Source organism: Dryobates pubescens, chromosome 4 (assembly GCF_014839835.1).
Source record: "Dryobates pubescens isolate bDryPub1 chromosome 4, bDryPub1.pri, whole genome shotgun sequence".
In the NCBI taxonomy this organism is placed as follows: domain Eukaryota; kingdom Metazoa; phylum Chordata; class Aves; order Piciformes; family Picidae; genus Dryobates; species Dryobates pubescens.
In genome coordinates, this window is record NC_071615.1 from 45,899,330 (window position 1) to 45,921,002 (window position 21,673).

Consider the following 21,673-nt stretch of genomic DNA (forward strand, 5'->3'; position numbering starts at 1 on the left):
TTCCATGTTTAAGCCATTTCAGTATTTTGCATTTACATCATGCTACTTTAAATTTTCTATAAAACTAGCCATTCTATGTGCCCATTTCTATGAAAATTTAGCAACAGCTCAGAAAATGCCATTCATTGAAGTCACCTGGAATTAACACTGCATAGAATCACAGAATGGTTTGGGCTGGAAGGGACCACCAAAGGTCATCTGGTACAATCCCCCTTCAGTCAGAAGGGACATCCTCCACTAAAGCAGGTTGCTCAGAGCCTCATTAAGCCTAACCTTGAGTGTTTCCAGGGATGGGGCCTTAACTGCCTCCTGGGCAACCTATTCCAGTGTTCCACCACCCTCATGATGCAGAACTTGTTCCTAACATCCAACCCAAATCTACTCTTCTCTCATTTCAGACCTTTGCCCCTCCATCCTATCACTTCAGGCCTTTAGAAACAGTCCATCTGCAGCCTCCTCATAGGCCCCCTTCAGGTACTGGAAGGCTGCTGTTAGGTCTCCCTGAAGCCTTCCCTTCTCCAGGCTGAACAACCCCAGCTCCCTCAGCCTGTCAGAATACAGAACATAGAATTAACCAAGTTGGAAAAGACCTTTGAGATCATTGAGTCCAACCTATCAGCCAACACCAACACAAAAAACTGATGCTTTACTATTAAACCCTTGAACTCAGTCTGTCAAATTCCTTTGCAGCTAAACAGAATTATTTTTGGCCAAGTGATGGAAGTTTGCATTTCATCAGGATTAATGGATATAGGGAAATTGCACAGAATCAGAATCATCTCATCAAGTGAATGACTGGAACACCTGACACCTCATTATCTTTCAGAAAGGGAAAACAGCTGCAGAGTTGTCTGAGGTAAACAGAGAATTCTACTCTAAAAAAAACATTTCAGATTATACTACTTAGTCTACATGTCAGTGTTTCTCTGCTGATTGCTTTGTTGGTAGGAGGCAAAACCTGTAGAAGGCTATGCCCTAAGACACAAATGGAATGACAGAGCAAAAGACTTCTCTGGAATTCAGTCTGTTGTGGTGAAATGGAGCATCTGCAAACACATAAAAATTATTGGAAGCAGACAAGTCTATGAGCCTGGCCCAAGCAGCTCTCCCAGCAGAAGAGAATCACAGTATCACAGTAACTAAGGTTGGAAGAGACCCCAAGGATCATCAAGTCCAACCTGTTCCAACAGACCTCACAACTAGATCATGGCACCAAGTGCCACGTCCAATCTCCCCTTGAACACCTCCAGGGACGGCGACTCCACCACCTCCCTGGGCAGCCCATTCCAATGACGAACGACTCGCTCAGTGAAGAACTTTTTCCTCACCTCGAGTCTAAACCTCCCCTGGCACAACTTGAGACTGTGTCCCCTTGTTCTGGTGCTGGTTGCCTGGGAGAAGAGACCAACCCCCTCCTGTCTACAACCACCTTTCAGGTAGTTGTAGAGGGCAATGAGGTCACCTCTGATCCTTCTCTTCTCCAGGCTAAACAATCCCAGCTCCCTCAGCCTCTCCTCATAGGGCTGTGCTCAAGGCCTCTCACCAGCCTTGTTGCCCTTCTCTGGACACGTTCAAGTGTCTCGATGTCCTTCCTAAACTGAGGGGCCCAGAACTGGACACAGGACTCAAGGTGTGGCCTAACCAATGCAGAGTACAGAGGCACAATGACCTCCCTGCTCCTGCTGGCCACACTATTCCTAATACAGGCCAGGATGCCATTGGCCTTCTTGGCCACCTGGGCACACTGCTGGCTCATGTTTTGGTGGCTGTCAATCAGCACCCCCAGGTCCCTCTCTGTTTGGCAGCTCTCAGCCACTCTGACCCCAGCCTGTAGCTCTGCATGGGGTTGCCGTGGCCAAAGTGCAGCACCCGGCACTTAGACTTATTAAATGCCATCCCATTGGACTCTGCCCATCTGTCCAGTCGGTCGAGGTCCCTCTGCAGAGCCTTTCTACCCTCTAACTGACTAACATCTGTTCCCAACTTGGTGTCATCTGCAAACTTGCTGATGAGTGACTCAACCCCCTCATCCAGATCATCAATGAAGATGTTAAAGAGGATGGGGCCCAGCACTGATCCCTGGGGCACACCACTGGTGACTGGCCGCCAGCCGGATGTGGCACCATTCACCACCGCTCTCTGGGCTCGGCCCTCCAGCCAGTTCCTAACCCAGCACAGAGTGAATGGAGCTTGCTGTCTGCTGAGCAGTATTTAGAAAGGGAAATTAAAGCATTTTAACTGGCACTGAATTTTGAAACTTTGTGACCTTGGACAGGGATGTCACACTACAGGGAGCTGGGAATAAATGAAAGCAGCTTTGTGCTGTGGTTTACTTGCAGTTTTACTCGGGCTGACTGTGATTTCCTTGCAGGCAACAGGTTATCTGCAACAGCCACAAGCTGCCCAAAACAGCACCGCACACACGGCACCCGAACGGAGCTTGTTACATTAGAAACTAATAAGTGTGGAAATAAAAGGGCAAACAGAGGAGAGTTATTACACACATGAAGAACTGACAGCCTCTCTTCCTCACAGGGAAAGTAAGCAACAGATGTGCTACTCTCCCATCTTGGTAAGACAAAACCTAGGCTGGAACAATCCTCACTATCAATACAGGGGGATGAGAAAGCAGCCCTGTGGAAATGGATTTGGGGGTGCTGATGGATGAGAAGCTGGACAGGAGCAGGCAGTGTGAGCTTGAAGCACAGAAGGCAAAGCACAGCCTGGGCTGCATCAGAGGATGTGTTGTCAGCAGATCCAGAGAGGTGATCCTGTCACTTTGCTGTCACTTTGCTCTGCTCTGGTGAGACCTCACCTGGAGTACTGTGTACAGCTCTGGAACCCTCAATATAGGAAGGACATGGACCTGATGGAGAGGGTCCAGAGGAGGGCCACGAAAATGATCAGGGGATTAGAGCCTGCTATAAGGACAGGCTGAGGGAGCTGAGGGTGCTCAGCCTGGAGAAGAGGAGGCTCCAGGGAGACCTGATAGAAGCCTTCCAGTACCTGATGGGGGCCTACAGGAAGGATGGAGAGAGATTCTTTACAAAGGCCTGCAGTGACAGGATGAGGGACAATAGCTTCAAACTAGAGAAGAGCAGATTTTGATTGGATATCAGGAAGAAGTTCTTCACTATGAGAGTGGTGGAACACTGGAACAGGTTGCCCAGGGAGGTGGTTGAGGTCCCTTCCCTGGAGATGTTCAAAGTGAGACTCGACAAGGCCCTGGGCAGCCTGACCTAGTTGGGGATGTCCTTGCTGACTGCAGATTGGTTGACCTTTGGAGGTCCCTTTCTGCTGGACCATTCTACGGTTCTATGAAATGCACAGACCTTCCCCTATCATGCCCAGAGAGGTACAGACACATGGTCATGCTTTCCAGGCTACACCACAACCCCCTTTTCCTTAGATTCTTGTCTTCCTGTGTAAATCAGTGTCAATCAACTTTTCTCAAGCATGAATCAACACAAACCATCAGGCCAGGGGATATACTTCACACCTGGAGCCTTCCCTACCTTCAGCAAAAGAGAAACATCCTGTAAAAATGTGGGCTTGAAGATTTTTTTCTTCACTTGTTTCTTTATGAGATACCTTCTCCAGGAAACCCAAGCACCTCAGAAGCCAGCACAGACAGTAAAACAGGCAACTGCTTTGCACTTAAGGAGTTCATTGAAATTTAGAGAGTGGAAGGTAGAAAGCACTGATAAGACAACTGGAGTTGTAGTTCCTTTTTCTGACTCCAAGCCTCTTCCAATCAGCTGGTTAGTGTGCACAATGCAATTAGGTGCTAGAGAAATATTTGCCTTTATTATATTGAATTTGATGAGACAGCAGAATTCTTCAGACACTTGGCAGACTACCCTCAGGCCCAGTGCCTTTATAAAGTTCTTATATTTACTTCATTTACTTTAATTGAACATGACACTTCTTGCAGTGCCAACAATTGTGGTGTTGACTAAATAAAAAGGGGGGGAAAGTAATCTGCCCTCTACTTTTGTATATCCCTAACATTTCCAAGGGTCAAATTCTGTCTTTCAGCATTTTTAGCATCCATCTAAGTTAGGGATGCACTTCCTCAAATGTCCTGAAAAGGAAAGACTCCTACTTCCTTATTTACCAGGAATTATCACATAGCTAGGGATAAAGTACACAGAAAACAGTACAGATTAAACTCTAAAGTACCATAGAGACTTGAAGTCACATTAAATTCACAATGACATTTGAAATTCACACTATTATAGAATCCCAAGACAATGGCAAAATAGGAGGAATAACACAAACAGATACTTTTCCCATGAGTTTTAATGTCTAAGATGTCTAAGAACTACCTTCTCTAGTTTATTCTCGAACAAAACTGCGCTGCAAATCTCAGTGATAGCAGCAGCATGCAGCTCTTGATTCACATCATCTGTGGCAGCTAGTATAGCTCTTCCTGCTGGTAGAAAGGCAGTGCTATAAATGTAAGCCCACAAAATGTGAGTCAACAGTATTCATTTTAAAGCATAAAACTGACATACAAAGCTGCAACACTGATTAAAGACTAATGCAACTGTTCAGATCTGCCTCTGTATACACAGAACTGACATTATTGTACCATTATTGTTCCGCTCAGGCAACAAAAAGAGCAAGGTGACAAACCACACCAGGTATCTGCCAGCCAAGTGACAGATGAAGGTTATAGCATTGGAACCATGAGCAGTGAAACACCTGCAGTACAAAAGGACCTACAGCCCTAGGTATTTTGCAGAAAGTGCCCAGGAAGCCCAAGCATGGCTCCTACACCAAGGCAGAGAGCTTCTTATGACACCTTGGCTCCCCCCAGGAACACCTGGCACCATCATTACAGAAGACAGCAGGGGACTACCTGTACTCCAGACCATAAACAACATTATCAGTAATGCTACAACTGTAACTGGACTCCTTACACTCCTAAAATCTTGTGTGACCAATGAATATCCTAAGCAGACCTTAACTTCTACCCAAGAATTCAACTGCCTACAGATGCCAGAGACCTCATAGTACTCAAGGGGAAAAAAATTACATATATATATATATAAAATTTATTCTTTATTAGCAGTGTAATGAGAAAAGCTAATTAAAAAGTATTTAATCTATATCTTTCTTTTCATTGCATTTTTTTTCACTCCAGCTGTTGGTGGTTATGGGATAAACTCAGAGTTCACATACAGAGCTCACAGGCCACAGTCAGAAGAAATCTGTGCAACACCCAACTCTCTTCATTGCACTTGGCAATACAAACATTCATCACAGCCACACACCATGGAAGCAGATTCTCCCAAACTCTCAGCCAAACTCAGGAGCACCTAAACTACAAACCCCACCAGACTGAGGCCATTTCCCTTTCTGGAAGTTCCCAGTGATTTCCCACTGCACCAAGTCTCTTCCACTTCCCCAGGAAGTCAGAAACAACAGATAAGGGAATGCAAAGAAATGGAGTGTGAATGTAAAAGGAAGTGTAATTGGTTCAAGACTTTCTACTGTCTTCAATTTCATGCAGTCATTCACAGCTGTCTGAAGTGTGTGAAACACTGGCACCCAAGTGAGTGAGCAGGCAATTAAGATTTTGTACCCCTCCACAATCATTCCTCACAGATGTAAACTACTGGGGACGGTAGGAGACAGCAGCAACACACTGAGGGCTCCGGCTTCGAGGCTGCATCATTCTGCTGCTTTTCCCTAACCTCTCTCCTACAAGATGCTGAAGGCCTGGACTCCAAGCCAGGAGAATTGCTTAAGCACTTACTTAACACTGCAAACTCATGCATGTAAATACTTTCATTATTTGTGGCAGGGTATTATGTAGGCAGGGAAAGCAAGGCCCCAAAAAGCAGGCAAACTTAGCCCAACATTGCTTAAGAACACCACTGTTCGGCCTAAGATCTTATGTTTTGATCACAAAATTGGAAACCCTTTGAGCAATATCAGGCAAGCCAGCATTAAGTTCTTTATTAATGCAACTAAAAGCAAGTCAAGGTAAACTGAGAGTTATTTTAGAAGCTAAAATTGCCTGTGACACCCAATGCCTACAGGTCTTTGCTAATGAAATGCAAAACTTCTTCCTTAGGTCCCAGAGTGAAGTATGACCCTGTCCATGATTGCTATCAATTGATTACCAGGCTGCAGTAAATGGAATGGTGGTTTTACTTTGGTTTTAAAGAGGTGTCTAAAGAAGTTACATCCTTCCTTCAAGCATGAACAGTGGAGCTAGGATTGCAAAGTGGAGGTTTCAGAACAAGAGGACACAGGCTCAAGCTGTGCCAGGGGAGGTTTAGGCTGGAGGTTAGGAAGAAATTCTACACAGAGAGAGTGATTGCCCATTGGAATGGGCTGCCCAGTGGAGTCAGCATCAGTGGAGGTGTTCAGGAGGAGATTTGATAGGGTGATTGGTTGCATGGTTTAGTTGATTAGGTGGTGTTGGATGATAAGTTGGACACGATGATCTTGAAGATCTCTTCCAGCCTCGTCCTATTCTATTCTATTCTATTCTATTCTATTCTATTCTATTCTATTCTATTCTATTCTATTCTATTCTATTCTATTCTATTCTATTCTATCCTATCCTATCCTATCCTATCCTATCCTATCCTATCCTAATCAACCCCCATCCTTCAGTACAGGCCACTCTAAGAAGTGGTGGACTGGTGAATGCAATTAACAGAAGATTGTACAGAATGGCTGCCACAAAGCTGGTAGCCACAGAGCTGTGCACGGTCAGGTAACAGTAAATTATGTTTTAAATCATTATGCTAAAAATCAGAAACACATGTTTATAAATATTCATGTTTGAATTCTCTTTTGGGCTATTCACCAGCACAGTCTATTGATTTATTTTTTTTTTTTTAAATCACATTAAAATATGAAAAAAACCACACCAGTATTTCTGCTTATTCATCTTCAGACTGATGATGTAAAATATTCTTAATACATTTGAAGAGCCTGAACAAAACAGAAGCCAGCTTTTTTATTTAAGGAGTTTGCACTCACTGGAAAATTAAAAGAGCCTCCATTGTTTAGAGGAAATAAGGGCTGAAAGCCTTCACATGGATTTCAGAAGTATGCATTAGCACTGCAATGCTCAAATTCACTGTACTAAGTGTAAGCATCTAACATGCCTTTTCTAAGCAAACGCTTCTTGTGCCTCAATTTAACCTAATAAATTCTCAAAGGGTACCAACAGGACCACCCTCACAAACTGTCAGACATAAGGCGTGTTTGTTTGCCTCTCATGACAACACATCCCAAAATACAGAGCATATTTCAAGTTGTGCTTCTCCAAGTCCCCTGCCAAACTGCAGATGAATTGTAAACATGCAGAACATGCTAAAGCCTATTCAAGCCCCCACAGAAAAACAGAGAGCAAATTGACAAAAAATCATCAAGTCTTGCACAGCAAACTCTGCTATAATTTCCTGATGTAGGTCAAACCTCAGCAGGAAATCACATTGTCTATTTTTATCTGGGTTCACTGGAAGTGCTTTACCTTTCTGTTTTCTTGATAAGCACAGCCCTGAAGATTTGTTCCTGAGGAGTTTTCTCTTTTTCATCAGTTGGTTGCACGAAAGGGTGGACAGCAGCCAAGACGAAGCCCTGCTGGTACAATTCTTGCAGCTGAGCAGGAAGATCACACAAGGAGGAGAGCTTGATTGCAGATGATCCTGGCAGCTCAGCTGGAAACAAAAAAGGAATTGATCAATAATCCCACACCAGACTATCATGCTTTTTAAAATCCAGGCTCTTCAGAGTCAAGCAATCTTCACGCTGATGTACAATATTAACACAAAAAATAACCTTTCCTTAGGTCCTTTTGGTATTTCAGCTTTTAAGCAGTCTGCCTTGGCAAAGGACTCGTATCACACGAGAAACTGGTGGAGTTAAGAAGTCAGATGCATTAAGATGCTAAATTCACTACTTAGTGAGGCAGAGATGAAGTGGAGGATCTATCGAAGACAAGGCAATCGGTCAGCAGAGGTTCTAATTGTTAGTAGTTGTCATAGTAACACAAGTCAAGGAGAGCAAGCCCTAAGTCAAAACTATGAAACGAGAGAAAGAGGACACTCATTGAAGGTAGAACATGCCCACTTCAAAAGCAATAAAGAGAAGGATCCATCTACACAAAAGCTGTATTATCACACCCAGAGATCACTGATGCAAAATGCTGTTGAGACCAAACATCTACCACTGTGCCTAAAGAGTACTTTGTAGGTATATAAATAACAAGAACATTAAGAGTAATGCATACCCCTGCAGTGATGAGAAACCTTTCAGAACAGACACTAAACCTTACACCTCAGTGTTAAAGCCAACCTATATGTACCAGAGATGAGAATGAGACCCAGTGCATGAAAATAATCCTTCCATAGTTTGCTTACCATGGGGTTTTATGCCTGCCTGTGAAACATTTGATGCTGACACCTGTGAGACAGTCAACATACGCAGACATACTGCAGTCAGCATAGAAATTGCCCTTAATACTTGGGAGCCTTGTGAGCTTCAAAAGAAAATCCCCTAACTCATCCAAAACAGCCTTCCATTAATGCTCATCCTGTGTCAGTAATTCTTCATATGTTTTTGATATCTTATGTGAAAAGACATCTCTTTTTCCTGACCTCTTCCTCTTCATTTCCATCTCTCAAGGGTTATTTATTATTTCATCTCGAAGCACACTAGACTAATACAGGGCAGTGAGGTGCTGGGGGGTTCCCCCTCCCACTGAAACCAACAGAGAGGAGGTGTTGCAAGAAACATAACAGAAATTCCCAGCACCTTGCTGGCCTTCATTACACAAAAAAACCCCAGCACCTGAGAACAGTTTGTATGAAAGACACCAGCTATGCAAAATGTTTCATTGTACTGCTTTTTTCATCAAACTCCATGGCTACCCTTTATGAATAATGAAAGAGGTTATCAAAAAACTAATAAATATTCAAAACCAATAATACAGAAGAATAATTTCAATAATAATGAATAGCTGTGCCTGATACGCTTTCCCTTCATAAAAGACCCTGCTCCAGAACAGGATAATGGAACTTTTTGACCAAGAACTATAAAATGCAGCATTTCTATTATTTTTGCAAAGAAAATGAGAAATCCAAGCAACATGGTCATTGACAGACAATAGCTCTACCTCCGACAGCAGCACATAAATCACTTTAGAGTCATAAAAAAAAAGATGTCCCAATGAATAATGCATAGTAAATAATACAAATTACTGTTATTGACTGGACCATACTGGGGATCAAAATGGAAAACAAGAAACCCAGATGGTAGAGCTACTTTTTCTCTCTTGTGGCTCAGAGACTCCTAACAATGTTAGACTACGCAGCAAATACTACAGAGCTGGAGCCCCTATTACAAGAGGGATATGGAGGTGCTGGAAGGTGTCCAGAGAAGGGCCACGAGGATGAGCAGAGGGCTGGAGCACCTCTCCTAGGAGGACAGGCTGAAAGAGTTGGGGCTGTTCAGTCTGGAGAAGAGAAGGCTCTGAGGTGACCTAATTGTGGCCTTCCAGTATCTGAAGGGGGCCTACAAGAAGGCTGGGGAGGGACTTCTCAGGATCTCAGGTAGTGATAAGACTAGGGGGAATGGAATGAAGCTGGAGGTGGGGAGACTCAGGCTGGAGGTGAGGAGGAAGTTCTTCACCATGAGAGTGGTGAAGCCCTGGAATGGGTTGTCCAGGGAGGTGGTTGAGGCCCCATCGGTGTTTTAAGACCAGGTTGGATGAGGCTCTGGCCAGCCTGATCTAGTGTGAGGTGTCCCTGCCCCTGGCAGGGGGTTGGAACTAGCTGATCCTTGTGGTCCCTTCCAACCCTGACTGATTCTATGATAAACAGTTGAATTACTTAAAAGAATATGAAAGCTGGAACACCTTTCTAAATGAGGGGTTTACTTCATACAATGGGCTGTCTAAAAACTATTCAGTAATGTTAACTCTGGTAATCATCCTTCAATTTTTAACGATCACCTATTGAGAATGTTTGTCTTGCATCTCGACCTAGCATCTGGATTCTTCTGAGGATGCTTTGGTTAAACTAGTAGAAATTGTAACCATTAACATAGGAGAGTGAGTGCTTCCTCCCAAAAGCTAAACTTGAGGAGAAAGTGTAAACCCACATGTAATTGGAGCCTTGGGATGTAGAAATTATGATTTAAAAAGAAAGGTAATAGAAAATAGAGCTGGTTCATGCCATTACCTAGAGCCAGGATCATTTCTAGGTTAGCTGTTTCTCAGTTTTTCTCATCTGGTTTTAAAAACCTTTAGGAATGGAGATTCCACAAGCCCCTTGTGTTATGTTTCAATACTTCTCTATTCTTGCTATTCAAAACCTTTCCTTAGCACCTGGACTGAATTTCCCTCTCTGAAATCCAATACTGCTACTTCCTCACTACAATATTTCTTTTCTGCATCAGCATTTTTCAATTCTTCATATCTTTCACACCTTAATCTTACCTCCTCTAGACTAAATAAACTCAAGTCTTTTCAGTGTGCCCTGCTGCATTGTATCCTCTAGTTTTCCATGTAATTTTGGTAGTTCTCTCCTGATTCTCTTCAACTGGTCCACATCTTTCTTCAGGTGTATTTCCTAAACCTCACCCCAGTGATCCAGCATAAGCCTCATTACTGCCTTATAGAACCCAAAAGCTCTTTCATGCTTATTACATATCCCTGGTCAGTTTACATCACTGGGGGGGGGGGGAATAAAATTCTTTTCCTGCCCTTAATGACTCCCAGCTTTTGCTTTTCAGTTTTCAAGAGCCATCCTGGATTCCAGCCTCCACAGCATGAGCAGCGCTTCTCAGATTGGCAAACCTCAACAAACATAGCAGCTTATAGCTGGAATAGTTAATTAAAACAGCTAATTTTAGCAGACTCTAGGCAACTGATTATAAGCCTTGCAGTTGGTATATCTTCTTGGGTTGATGCTAAACCACTGCTACTTTGTCTTTGGAATAAAGACCCTTCGAAAGGTTAAGATGGTTCCCATTTCACACCCAATGCCCACAAGGTCTGCATGAGGTTCCTGAGTCCACAGACCTGTGCTTTGAGTTCTTTGCTGCTCTCCTGCAGACAGACTGGTTTGTGCTACGCAGATTCCTCCCCAGAAATCCCTGTTACTCATCATCCTCTGGATATTTTATAAGTCACTTGTTCCAGTATCTTTCTGGGCATTAAGTTAGGCTAAGAATAATCACACAGTTCTCTTTAAAATTAGGTTGAAAGAGTAAATCACACTTTGCTGAAGGGAAGCAGTCTTCAAACTTAAATTACAAGATTTGAATTCTTTCTTTAATTCCTCTAAGAAGGTTCTACCTACTTGAAAATGTCTAATGTATGATACCAGGTGCTGATCTAGCCTTTCCTTACTTTACCTTAGCAAAATGCTAACATTTTCAGAAAACCTTACACAACTTTCCATAAAATCCATTAGAACTTTTGGGTTAGCTGTTAAATGGAATTCCAATCGTGCCACTTTTGAAAGAAGAGGGGATTGGACGTGGCACTTGCTGCCATGGTTTAGTAGTCATGAGGTCTTGGGTGACAGGTTGGACTTGATGACCTTTGAGGTCTTTTCCAACCTTATTGATTCTACGATGCTATGAAAATGGAAAAGCAAAACTGTGTACAACAGGGACTTGTGTAAGCTAAAAGAACAAATGAAAACCAAAGTAAAATCTTGTATAACTCCAGTACCTATTACAAGCTTCTATTCTGACAAAAGCTAAAAGCTGAATTCTTTTTAGCTCCATGTTGCTCTTGAAATGCAATTAGCTCTAAGTTTTATGTTCTGGTCTATGCTTCCTTATTTATCGTTGCACTTCACCACTTGACCTCAAGCGATTCCTTTGTTTACTCTGCCTGCATCTCCAGGAGTGCACAAGAAACTCCTAAATGACAGATGCTGTGGTTTTCAATTTTGCTAAGGCTGAAAGTGGGAATAGAAGTGCTGGGCTGGTTTTGCAGCTGATTACCAGGCAAATTAGTTTGTTGCTTGACTGATAATTGAAGCTGAAAAGAAAGTCTGTGTTACACAACCGACATTCACAAGGTGACTTTCCTGGGTCTAAGGAAAGTCCTGCAGCTAATGGAAACACCTGACCAAACACACTACCCCCCCTCCACACACACACACACTGCTACAGGGGAAAAAAAAATTTTTTAAAAATCAATAAAAGGGTTGAGATGACAACAAAATCTACAGGTTGAGTCATGTATACTTGAAAGGAATCATCTCTGCAGTTCCAAATAACAATTTGTGGGAAACAGGAGGTGGTGCAGTCTGCCATAGAGATCCTAAGAGACTAACAGCAGGCTGAGAAACAGAGTTGGGGAGAGAAGTATTGATGAAAATTGGTTCCTACCATTAAGGGGTTCCTTTTTCCCTGCTGATGGATCATCCAGGGCTGCTACCACAGAATCACAGAATTTCAGGGGCTGGAAGTGACCCCGAAAGATCATCCAGTCCAGCCCCCCTGCCAGAGCAGGGTCACCTACACCAGATCACACAGGAACATATCCAGGCAAGTTCTGAGTATCTCCCCCTGGGCAGCCTGCTCCACTGCTCTGTCACCCTCACAGGGGAAAAAAATTTTGCTCATATTTACTTGAAACTTCCTATGCCTCAACTTCCACCCACTGCCCCTTGTCCTGTCATTGGGCACCACCAAGAAGAGCCTGGCTCCATCCTCTCAGGTCTCACCCTTTATGTATTTATAAACATTGATGAGGTCTCAGTCTCCTCTAATCTCAAGAGCCCTCAGCTCCCTCAGTCTCTCCTTGTACAGAAGATGTTCCATTCCCTCAATCATCCTCATGGCTCTGTGCTCTTTCAAGCAGCTCCCTGTCTTTCTTGAACTGAGGGGCCCAGAACTGGACACAGTATTCCAGATGCAGCCTCCCCAGTGCAGAGCAGAAACCACAGAAATCAAACAGCCACCAGCCAGCTTTAAACTGAAACATCTCTTATGACCTCTGACAACTTCATTATGGTCCATACTAAAGAGGTAGATGTATACTGATTGGATATTAAAAGACAGTCACAGAAATTGTTTACAAGAAGTGGGATGTTTTTTCTGTATTAAAACAATAGATTTGGGTGCCTTTGAGATGCTGTAACTCAACACTTCCAAGGAGGAAAGTCTCTATAAACTAAAGCATGGATGCACCTACTAGCCCATGCTTAATCATGAGTATCACCAACTAGAGTATGTAATAGAAATACATACACCAAACAGAATCAGATACTTTTAAGTCTGTTCTATTTGATTAGCAGCCATTTCCCCTTCCTGCTAGTTATGTTTATGACAAAGCTAACCTAGACTTTGCTTTTTTCACTTTCTACTTGAATGATAGCTATGCTGCAGGAAAAATACAATGTTAAATGCCAAAATGGCCTTTATTTCACTTCTCTCCACTGAAATGGTCAAATTCAGGGTCATATTTATGTCTTAGTTTCTTGGTGCTTATCTGTAACATTTTATCTGAAAGCAAAAGCTCACAGTTCTACTCTAAATTACTACAATCCTGCGTTAGTTGGCTTGCACCAACAAAACAAATTAAGTGTTGGCATGGTTATGCCTTCATTTTCTGACATCTTCCTGATTAAGCTCTTATGCCTTTCTTTCAGTTACAGCTGTTAAACACTGATGGAGCCCTAATGACAGTTCACATTACATGTGAAAACCTTCCACAAAAACATTGGACTCCATTTCAGAGGTTTCTGTTCTCAAAAAAGTTTGGATGTTCATCTCCATTTTCAAAGTAATGCTCCTCAATTTATTATGAGGCTTTCTGGGCTGAAAGCTCACACTACTGGCTCATGTCCAGTTTTTCATCCACTACTATCCCTAAGTCCTTCCCAGCAAGGGCTGCTCTCAATGCCTTCCTCCCCCAGCCCCTATTGTTACTGGGGATTTTCCCAACCTATGCGCAGGACTCTGCACTTGGCCTCGTTGATCCCCATGCAGTTCACATGAGCCCACTTCTCAGCCTTGTCCAACAGAGTGGCTGGAGAGTGGCCAGGCGGAGGTGGACCTGGGGGTACTGGTTGACAGTAGGGTGAGCATGAGCCAGCAGTGTGCCCAGGTGGCCAAGAAGGCCAATCGCATGTCAGCCTGTATCAGAAATAGTGTGGCCAGCAGGAGCAGGGAGGTCATTCTGCCCTGTACTCAGCACTGGTTAGGCCACACCTGGAGTCTTGTGTCCAGTTCTGGGCCCCTTGGTTTAGGAAGGATGTTGAGTTGCTTGAACGTGTCCAGAGAAGGGCAACAAAGCTGGGGAGGGGTTTGGAGCACAAGCCCTGTGAGGAGTGGCTGAGGGAGCTGGGGGTGTTTAGCCTGGAGAAGAGGAGGCTCAAGGGAGACCTTATTGTTCTCTACAACTACCAGAAGGGAGGTTGTAGTCAGGTGGGGTTTGGTCTCTTCTCCCAGGCAGCCAGTACCAGAACAAGAGGACAAGTTTAGGCTCAAGGTGAGGAGAAAGTTCTTCACAGAAAGAGTAATTGGCCACTGGAATGGGCTGCCCAGGGAGGTGGTAGGGTCAATGCCTGCAGAAGTGTTTAAGAAGAGACTGGATGAGGCACTTAGTGCCATGGTCATGATTAGATAGGGTTTGGTCATCGGTTGGACTTCATGATCTGCCAGCCTGGTTGATTCTGTGAACACACACCAGCAGGCTCAGGCCCTTCAAGAAGTATAGTTGTAACTGTTTTCTTTTTCAAAGCACAGGATATATAGGCACCTGCCCAGTATGTGATGTTACAAGCCATTACAAAACCAGTGAGCTACGGAGTCACTCACGCTCCTCCTGGTACCTTCTTCCTTCCAGGACTGCTAATTACACAGGCCCTTCTGCAAGGCTACAGCTGCTCCAGGTGGCTCACAGAAAGAATAATGTCCTCATATGTCTCCACCACAGCAGAACTCAGGGCTTGTGGAACCGTCCTCAGAAGAAAGAGATGGTCAGAAAATGGGCCACAAGAGCAATGGCAGCACAGCTCTCCCTCTCCCCATCGCAGGCTCAGTCACCCCTGAGCAGGGTTGTGCCTGTGAGCTAGAAAGGAGCAAACCAGCAGGCACACTACACACTTACCCATTCCTAACTCTAGGCAGCTCTCTACCCAGCATCAATTCTTTGCTGTTGTCCTAAAGCACCTAATGTCTCTCCTGCACTCTATGGCACATGCAGACCACCTGAAAGAATCTGCACAGTGGCCAGGTGTTAGCACCGACAATCCTGACCAGATCTGGCAAAAGCAAGTATGATGAAAACAAGGTGAAGGCAAAACTCTCTCACATGGTAACACACTCATCACCCCAGCACCATCCACAGGTGTCCTGCAGGGCTGTAGAGCAGACCTGGCTATCTACCTCCTGCCTTTACTGACTGCCTCATGGAAAAGGGCATTACCTTTCTCTGTTGCACCTCACACAGAATCCCACCAAGGTGGTCCTAACAGCACATCTGCTGACAGGAAACTGAACAGCAATGAGGAATGGAGACAGTGTGGGAACAGAGTATACCACTGAGCACAAATAAATCTGTCCTGAGCCCACCCAATTTCCCATACTTTCACACAGGGCACTTCCCAAGCATGTTTATGATTGTTTGTCACAGCCCTGATCATTTTGTTGAATCCCAAAGCCAGCACACTTCCTCTACTTAGTATGAGGATTGCTGTTTCTTAATTTAATATTAATTCCTTTCCAGCAAGTCTAATTTAATTTAAAGAAATCAAATCTACAGCAGACTAAGTTCTAGCAGAGCAAAACATTGGTCTTTGCATAAGGGCCAGTCAGAAAATTTTGACTAGAAAGGGTACCATAAGAAGATACAATTTCAGCTACAGAAAAAAGTATTTCCTAGGAACATGTGAAAGGCAAAGAAGTTTTTCATTTGGGTAACATTCAGAAGTTTTAATTAGAAGTAAGGCATTAGTGTTTCATGTGATCAGACTGGTTACCCAAGCAGCACTTTTTCAGTGGTACTGTGAATTTCCACTCCAGCTGAAACTTTTCCATCACCTGTATTACTGGAATTGGGGTTTCTTGTTGGCAAGCACAGCTGTAGCGATGGGAGGTGGGCACTCCCAGCAATTAGGATACAGAAACAAAGCAGTGCTGCTCCAAGCAGCTGGTTCCTGCATGCTGAATGCTGGACTGCTACAGTGAAGTACCATCCCATCAGGTCTCTTCTTGGTTTGCCAAAGTCCTCGTGTTTATCTGTGCAGGCCCCAGGACTGAATGGCATCCCAGCTTCTGGCAAAGAGGCAGGTGAACATCAGCTGGAGGAAGGTGCAGGGTAAAGATCTGTTGGAAGTGGTGGCTTTCATCTAACAATGCAGCACCGACTGGAAAAAAATGCCCTTTCTGGACTATAAATAAGGACATTTTAAGGCAGTTTTCACTGACTTATTTAGCAGTTGGTTTGGAACAGCTGAAGGAATCCAGATCATCATTCTTTCCAACTACTAAGGCTTGCTAAGGCAAATTTGCTACTCTGGATAGCAGAAGGCAAACCATTACTTGAATACTTACCAAAACACTTACTGAGTGATCCTGGGAGAACATGGTTATTTCCAATCAGTGTTAATCTCAAGCAAAAAAAAAAAACCTAGTAAGGCATCTATTGCAAATTCCCATTCCTTGTTACTAACACCAAAGAGCTCTTTAATGCAACACAAATTGTTTGCGTGGCAAAACAGTGCAGTCATGTTGTCCTTGCTTAACTATTCTTTCCTCATTCAACCCACAAATATTTTCTTGCCAACGACAGCAACAAAAAACTACCAGAGAATCTGTTCATTTGCCAATGAAAATAGAGAAAAAAACCACTAATAATGTAACTTAAAGCACACAAAGCAGTAAACAGATTTCTGGCAAGTTTTGTGACAAACTCCAAACAATTGTTTCTGAACTACAACCTACCAAACAAATGCTAAAGCAATATGAATAACTAAGCAGAAAAATATATGGTGCTTCTGACATTGTCACACAGCTTTAATTACCTGAAACACACTAATGCTAGAATTTAATGAGTTAAAAGTGCAACCTTTTGGAGTAACAACTGTAGAAGCTATATTATAGAATCACAGAATCAGCCAGGTTGGAAAAGACCTCAGAGGTTGTCAAGTCTGACCTATTACCTAGTACCTAACACATCGCAACAACTAAACTATGGCTTCAAGTGCCACATCCAATCCTTCTTTGAACACCTCCAGGGACTCCACCACCTCCCTGGGCAGCACATTCCAGTGGCAGATTACTCTTTCTGTGAAGAACTTTCTCCTCACCTCGAGCCTAAACTTTCCCTGGTGCAGCTTGAGACTGTATCCTCTTGTTCTGTTGCTGGTTGTCTGCCCCACCTGGCTACAACCTCCTTACAGGAAGTTGTATGGCGCAGTAAGGTCTCCCCTGAGCCTCCTCTTCTCCAGGCTAAACAACCCCACCTCCCTCAGCCTTTCCTCATAAAACAGTGTCTTTTCCTTTCTAATAGAGCTTGAGCTTCTCTGAGGTGTACATAAAGGTTTCTTAACTTCAAAGACAAGAGAGTCCAGGTGCACTACTGGTTCACATTGTCAGCAGTGGCAGGACCCTGGATGTTAACATGTAACACTGATTTTTAGGCTATGCTAAATGACGTCCTTGGTGTTTTATTCTCTCAGTCTTCAAGGCAAAAGAAAGAATGAACATGCAGGAGAAATCAGGATTTTAAATGAAGGATGACTACTCAATAAAAGTCTACTGTTTACTTTTAGTATCAACGTAATAATGGCATTCAAAAATATTCAGAAACAAAGCCTGAATCTTAAGGTAGAGAGGGGAGAAAAACCAAAACACAGAAAGGCTGCAAAATTGCATATATAGCCTTTTAAAGTATGTCTGCATATATTTGTGCATATATGTACACACACAGAGAAATACACCAACATTCTTTTCTTTCCTTTAGGAAACAGCAGGTTTGTGCATTAGTCAGACCAAGAAAGCACTAAGAGAACTCACAGATGCAATGAGATTGTCTAACCAATTGTGTTGTCTAATCTCATTGAATCTTTGAGCCATCTTGGTTCATGTCCAGTCAGTTTCATTTCTGTATCTTGCAAGCATAAGATAAGTATCTTGAACTGGATTATGTTTCCCACAAACACAGAATCATAGAATTGTTAGGGCTGGAAAGGACCTCAAGGATCATCTAGTTCCAACATCCCTGCCAGGAGCAGGGACCCCTCACACTACATCAGGCTGTTCAGAGACACATCCAGCCTGGCCTGAAAAACTTCCAGGAATGGGGCTTCTACCACCCTCCTGGGCAACCATGATGTGACTATACATGAGATGGTTTCATTTTTGGTGTTTCAGGAACAAAAAAAAAGGAAATGCCCAGGCTTACCATCTCCACTAAGTGGAAAACAACCCCCAAAAAACAACAACAAAACCAACCAAAAAAAAGCTCCCCCATCCAAAACCAAAACCCCAAAAACACAGCAACAAAAAATAGCCTAGCACTCACCAGAAGTTTAGTTATCTAAACAAACTGACAGGCACTTCTGAAATTACTCACAGCTCACATGCATTGGCTGGTAAGCAGAATTATGCAAAATGGGCAAAATGAAGGCCATCTACTAGATGCAAGAATGATTAATGACTGCAAAAAAAGGCAAGACAAAAGAATGAAAGAACCAAATCCTATTTCTTCTGCCCTTAAGCAGCAATCTGAAATGCTATTTCTTTTGTCTCTGGCTTGGTTCTACTTCCAAAACTAATGGAGAGCCAAACAGACAGCATAGATAACTTACATTTCAGAAATCTAAGAAAACTCCAATTATGTCCAACCAAAAAGAGAAAATGTTCAAAGTTGCAATATTTCATTCATAGAGACTTATTCTCTGTATAAGTTCCAAAAGACTAGTATTCCATTGCATGGCAGAAGAGAGAAAGGGTTAATTCTGAACTACAAGAAGGACCAGCATGTTAATTTGTATCTATTTCCAACCACCACAGAATTATTGGTTCCCTGCCATAAAGCCTTTGGACACCAAATTAATCTCATAATGGAAATACTTCAGCTGCCAAAGTCAAACACTGAATAATGTTCATCTTTACAGCATAGGAAGTAGTGAAAGAGGACATGACATCACAAGAGTCATAGAATTGTCAGGGTTGGAAGGGACCTCAAAGATCATCCAGTTCCAACCCCTCCACCACAGGCAGGGACTCCTCACACTAGGGCAGGTTGCTCAGAGCCCCATCTAGCCTGGCCTTAAAAACTTCCATTAGCGCTGCAGCAAGTTACAACCTCTCACAGCAAGCAGCCAGGCATCAAATACTTTAAAAGGGAGGGAAGGAGGAGCTAACACAAAGAGAAAGAAAGAAAGAAACAGAAACTTACTGAAGAGACCTTCTGGCATCTTAGATGCCGATAGCATCATACCATTTGGAGGACTGAAGCACCCTCTTTGTTTGACCCCTCTCTAGCAATTGTGCTTGCCATTTATTTTAGCAGTAGAACTAATGAACAGTACCAACAGGCAATTCTTTTCTTCTTGGCATAACCTCCTCCTCTTCCCTTTCCTCTGCTCCTCTGTTTTAAGTTTCTCTTTGATGTTCTGTCCACATTTCTGGCCAATTTTCATTTCAGATTTTAGAGCTGTAGAACATAACACGGAACACTGGATTCTTTGCAACTTTGACAACAAGCAAACTTGGACTGCAGCAAAAGTACTGTGAAAAGCATAGATGATCTCCTCAGAAGAGTCAAAAATTGACTACTTTAGTAAACCCAAATTATGCAGATTTATTCATTTAATGGTATACTTTGCTAGACAAGAAAAGCCTCCCCTGAAGTGGAATTTGTATCATTTCTCAGCTTTCCAAATCACTGTCTTTCCCTGTCAATAAAATGCTGCATGCGTTGACTCTTCAAGGAGATAAAAAGCAGGAAGGATGATGTATCAAGCGACGGATTTCCACTCAAACCAACCGAGAACCACCTTTAAGATTACTGTTCTTATTCCTAACAAAGCACAGGTGAACAAATCAGGCTGCAGGCATTCTATCAGGAATTTTTTTCCATAATCACAAGGCAGTTAATGAGTATTCATCTGACTGAAGTCTAATTTCCAAACTGAAAAATGTCAGGAGGATTTCAAAACTTACAAGGAAGAAGGCAGAGAAAGGTATCAACAGTAGCAATTGTGGCTGAATACCTGCACTATGATTTGATGTACTTTTTTCATGATACACTGAAAACTGTTATTAAAAACAAAGACTTAGCACAACTCAGCCAAACAAGAAGATAAAACTGCCAAAGTATTACGGTAACAAGAGGTTTTTTTCCTCCCCCAATTCAGAAGATAAATGCTGTGCATCGTAAGTATATGGCAAGAGAAAGAACTGGAAATTAGGGAGAACATTTTAAAGTTTGGCTTTTATACATTTAACCTTCAACACAAAGATCTAATCACTGACATATCCAATAATCTCAGGAAGAAAGGTTTGTATTTAATCAAGATCGCTCTTATTCCCCAAGCCAAGCCATGCAGCAGAGACCCGACGGTCTCCAGGGAAACAAAACTCCTCTTGGCAGGTCATGCCTGTATACATTTTATACATAACACTTTGCATTATATATACAGAAAAGGACAGCTAGCTTGATAAACGCTTTGTTGGCTTCATTCAAAATGTTACCTCCTGCTTTCTGCTTCTTTTCACTTCAAGTCTGCACTGTTTCCCATGCATTCTCCCCTTCTATTGTAATAGGTGTTTTCAGTCCTTGTAAAATCTTGTTTAGGATGATACTGTTTGCCAAGCTTGGCTTTAGAGAAAGTTCAAAACCAGTTTTTTCCCAAGCCTGTCACTTCAGTCCACGTATAAAGCTATTTGAGATGTTCCCATTTCTTGACTGCATCAACCAATAACATTCCTTTTCTTCAAACCACAGCACTACATGCTAAACATTTAATATTTTAAATCACAGTAAGTGAAGTGACTTTTCATCTTCCTATTTCTTTCTCCTGACTTGAAGTACTTCATTTTTTTTTTAGATAAAGAGAAGGCATTTCCAAATGATGCATGTTTTTCATTTGCAAGATAACAGAAAGTGTAACTTCTCGGAACTGTTTCAGTGCATCTTTAAATCAAATTCCCCTATTTGGCAAACCCTGCAATTTTTCACCAACTTCTGCTAAATTGTTTTCAGCTTTACTGGCAAAACTAAATAAATGTTAGAGCAGCCAAAAAAATGTAACATGCACTGTATAACTATGCAAGCAGTGTTACCTGAAGCTATACTCTCAATCAGACTCGGGCTCCAGATTTGGTTATGTTTGAAAAGGAAAGCTGAGTAAGAGAATGCTACATGATGAAGTTCAGTACAAACAGATGGTATTGAGGGGCAGGTAAATTAAGTTAGGAGGAAAGGGAGATACAACATGCTGAGATTTTTTTTTAAAACACATTACTCTGTAGTGGCCCTAAGACAAACACTTCCAGGGGCACTTAAACAAAACCCAGAACACACAACAGACGTTCGATCATAAACAGAAACAAAATTCAACCATCAGTCTAACTCCATTGAACTTTCCAGGAAAGCACCAAAGTTCAAACAGGAATAAATAGTAAAGCAGATCTGTCTTCATTTCCAATCATTAGGTCTGCAAGG

General features: G+C 42.7%; 1 protein-coding gene across 1 annotated transcript in view; it reads right to left on the reverse strand.

Annotated features, from left to right (window-relative positions):
• Positions 1-21,673, reverse strand: part of RFTN1 (raftlin, lipid raft linker 1) — a 117,389-nt gene that overhangs the window by 61,217 nt on the left and 34,499 nt on the right. The window contains exon 3 of the mRNA XM_054161223.1: positions 7,502-7,688. Coding sequence (XP_054017198.1) covers positions 7,502-7,688 — 187 coding nt within the window. The remainder of the gene's footprint in view (positions 1-7,501; positions 7,689-21,673) is intronic.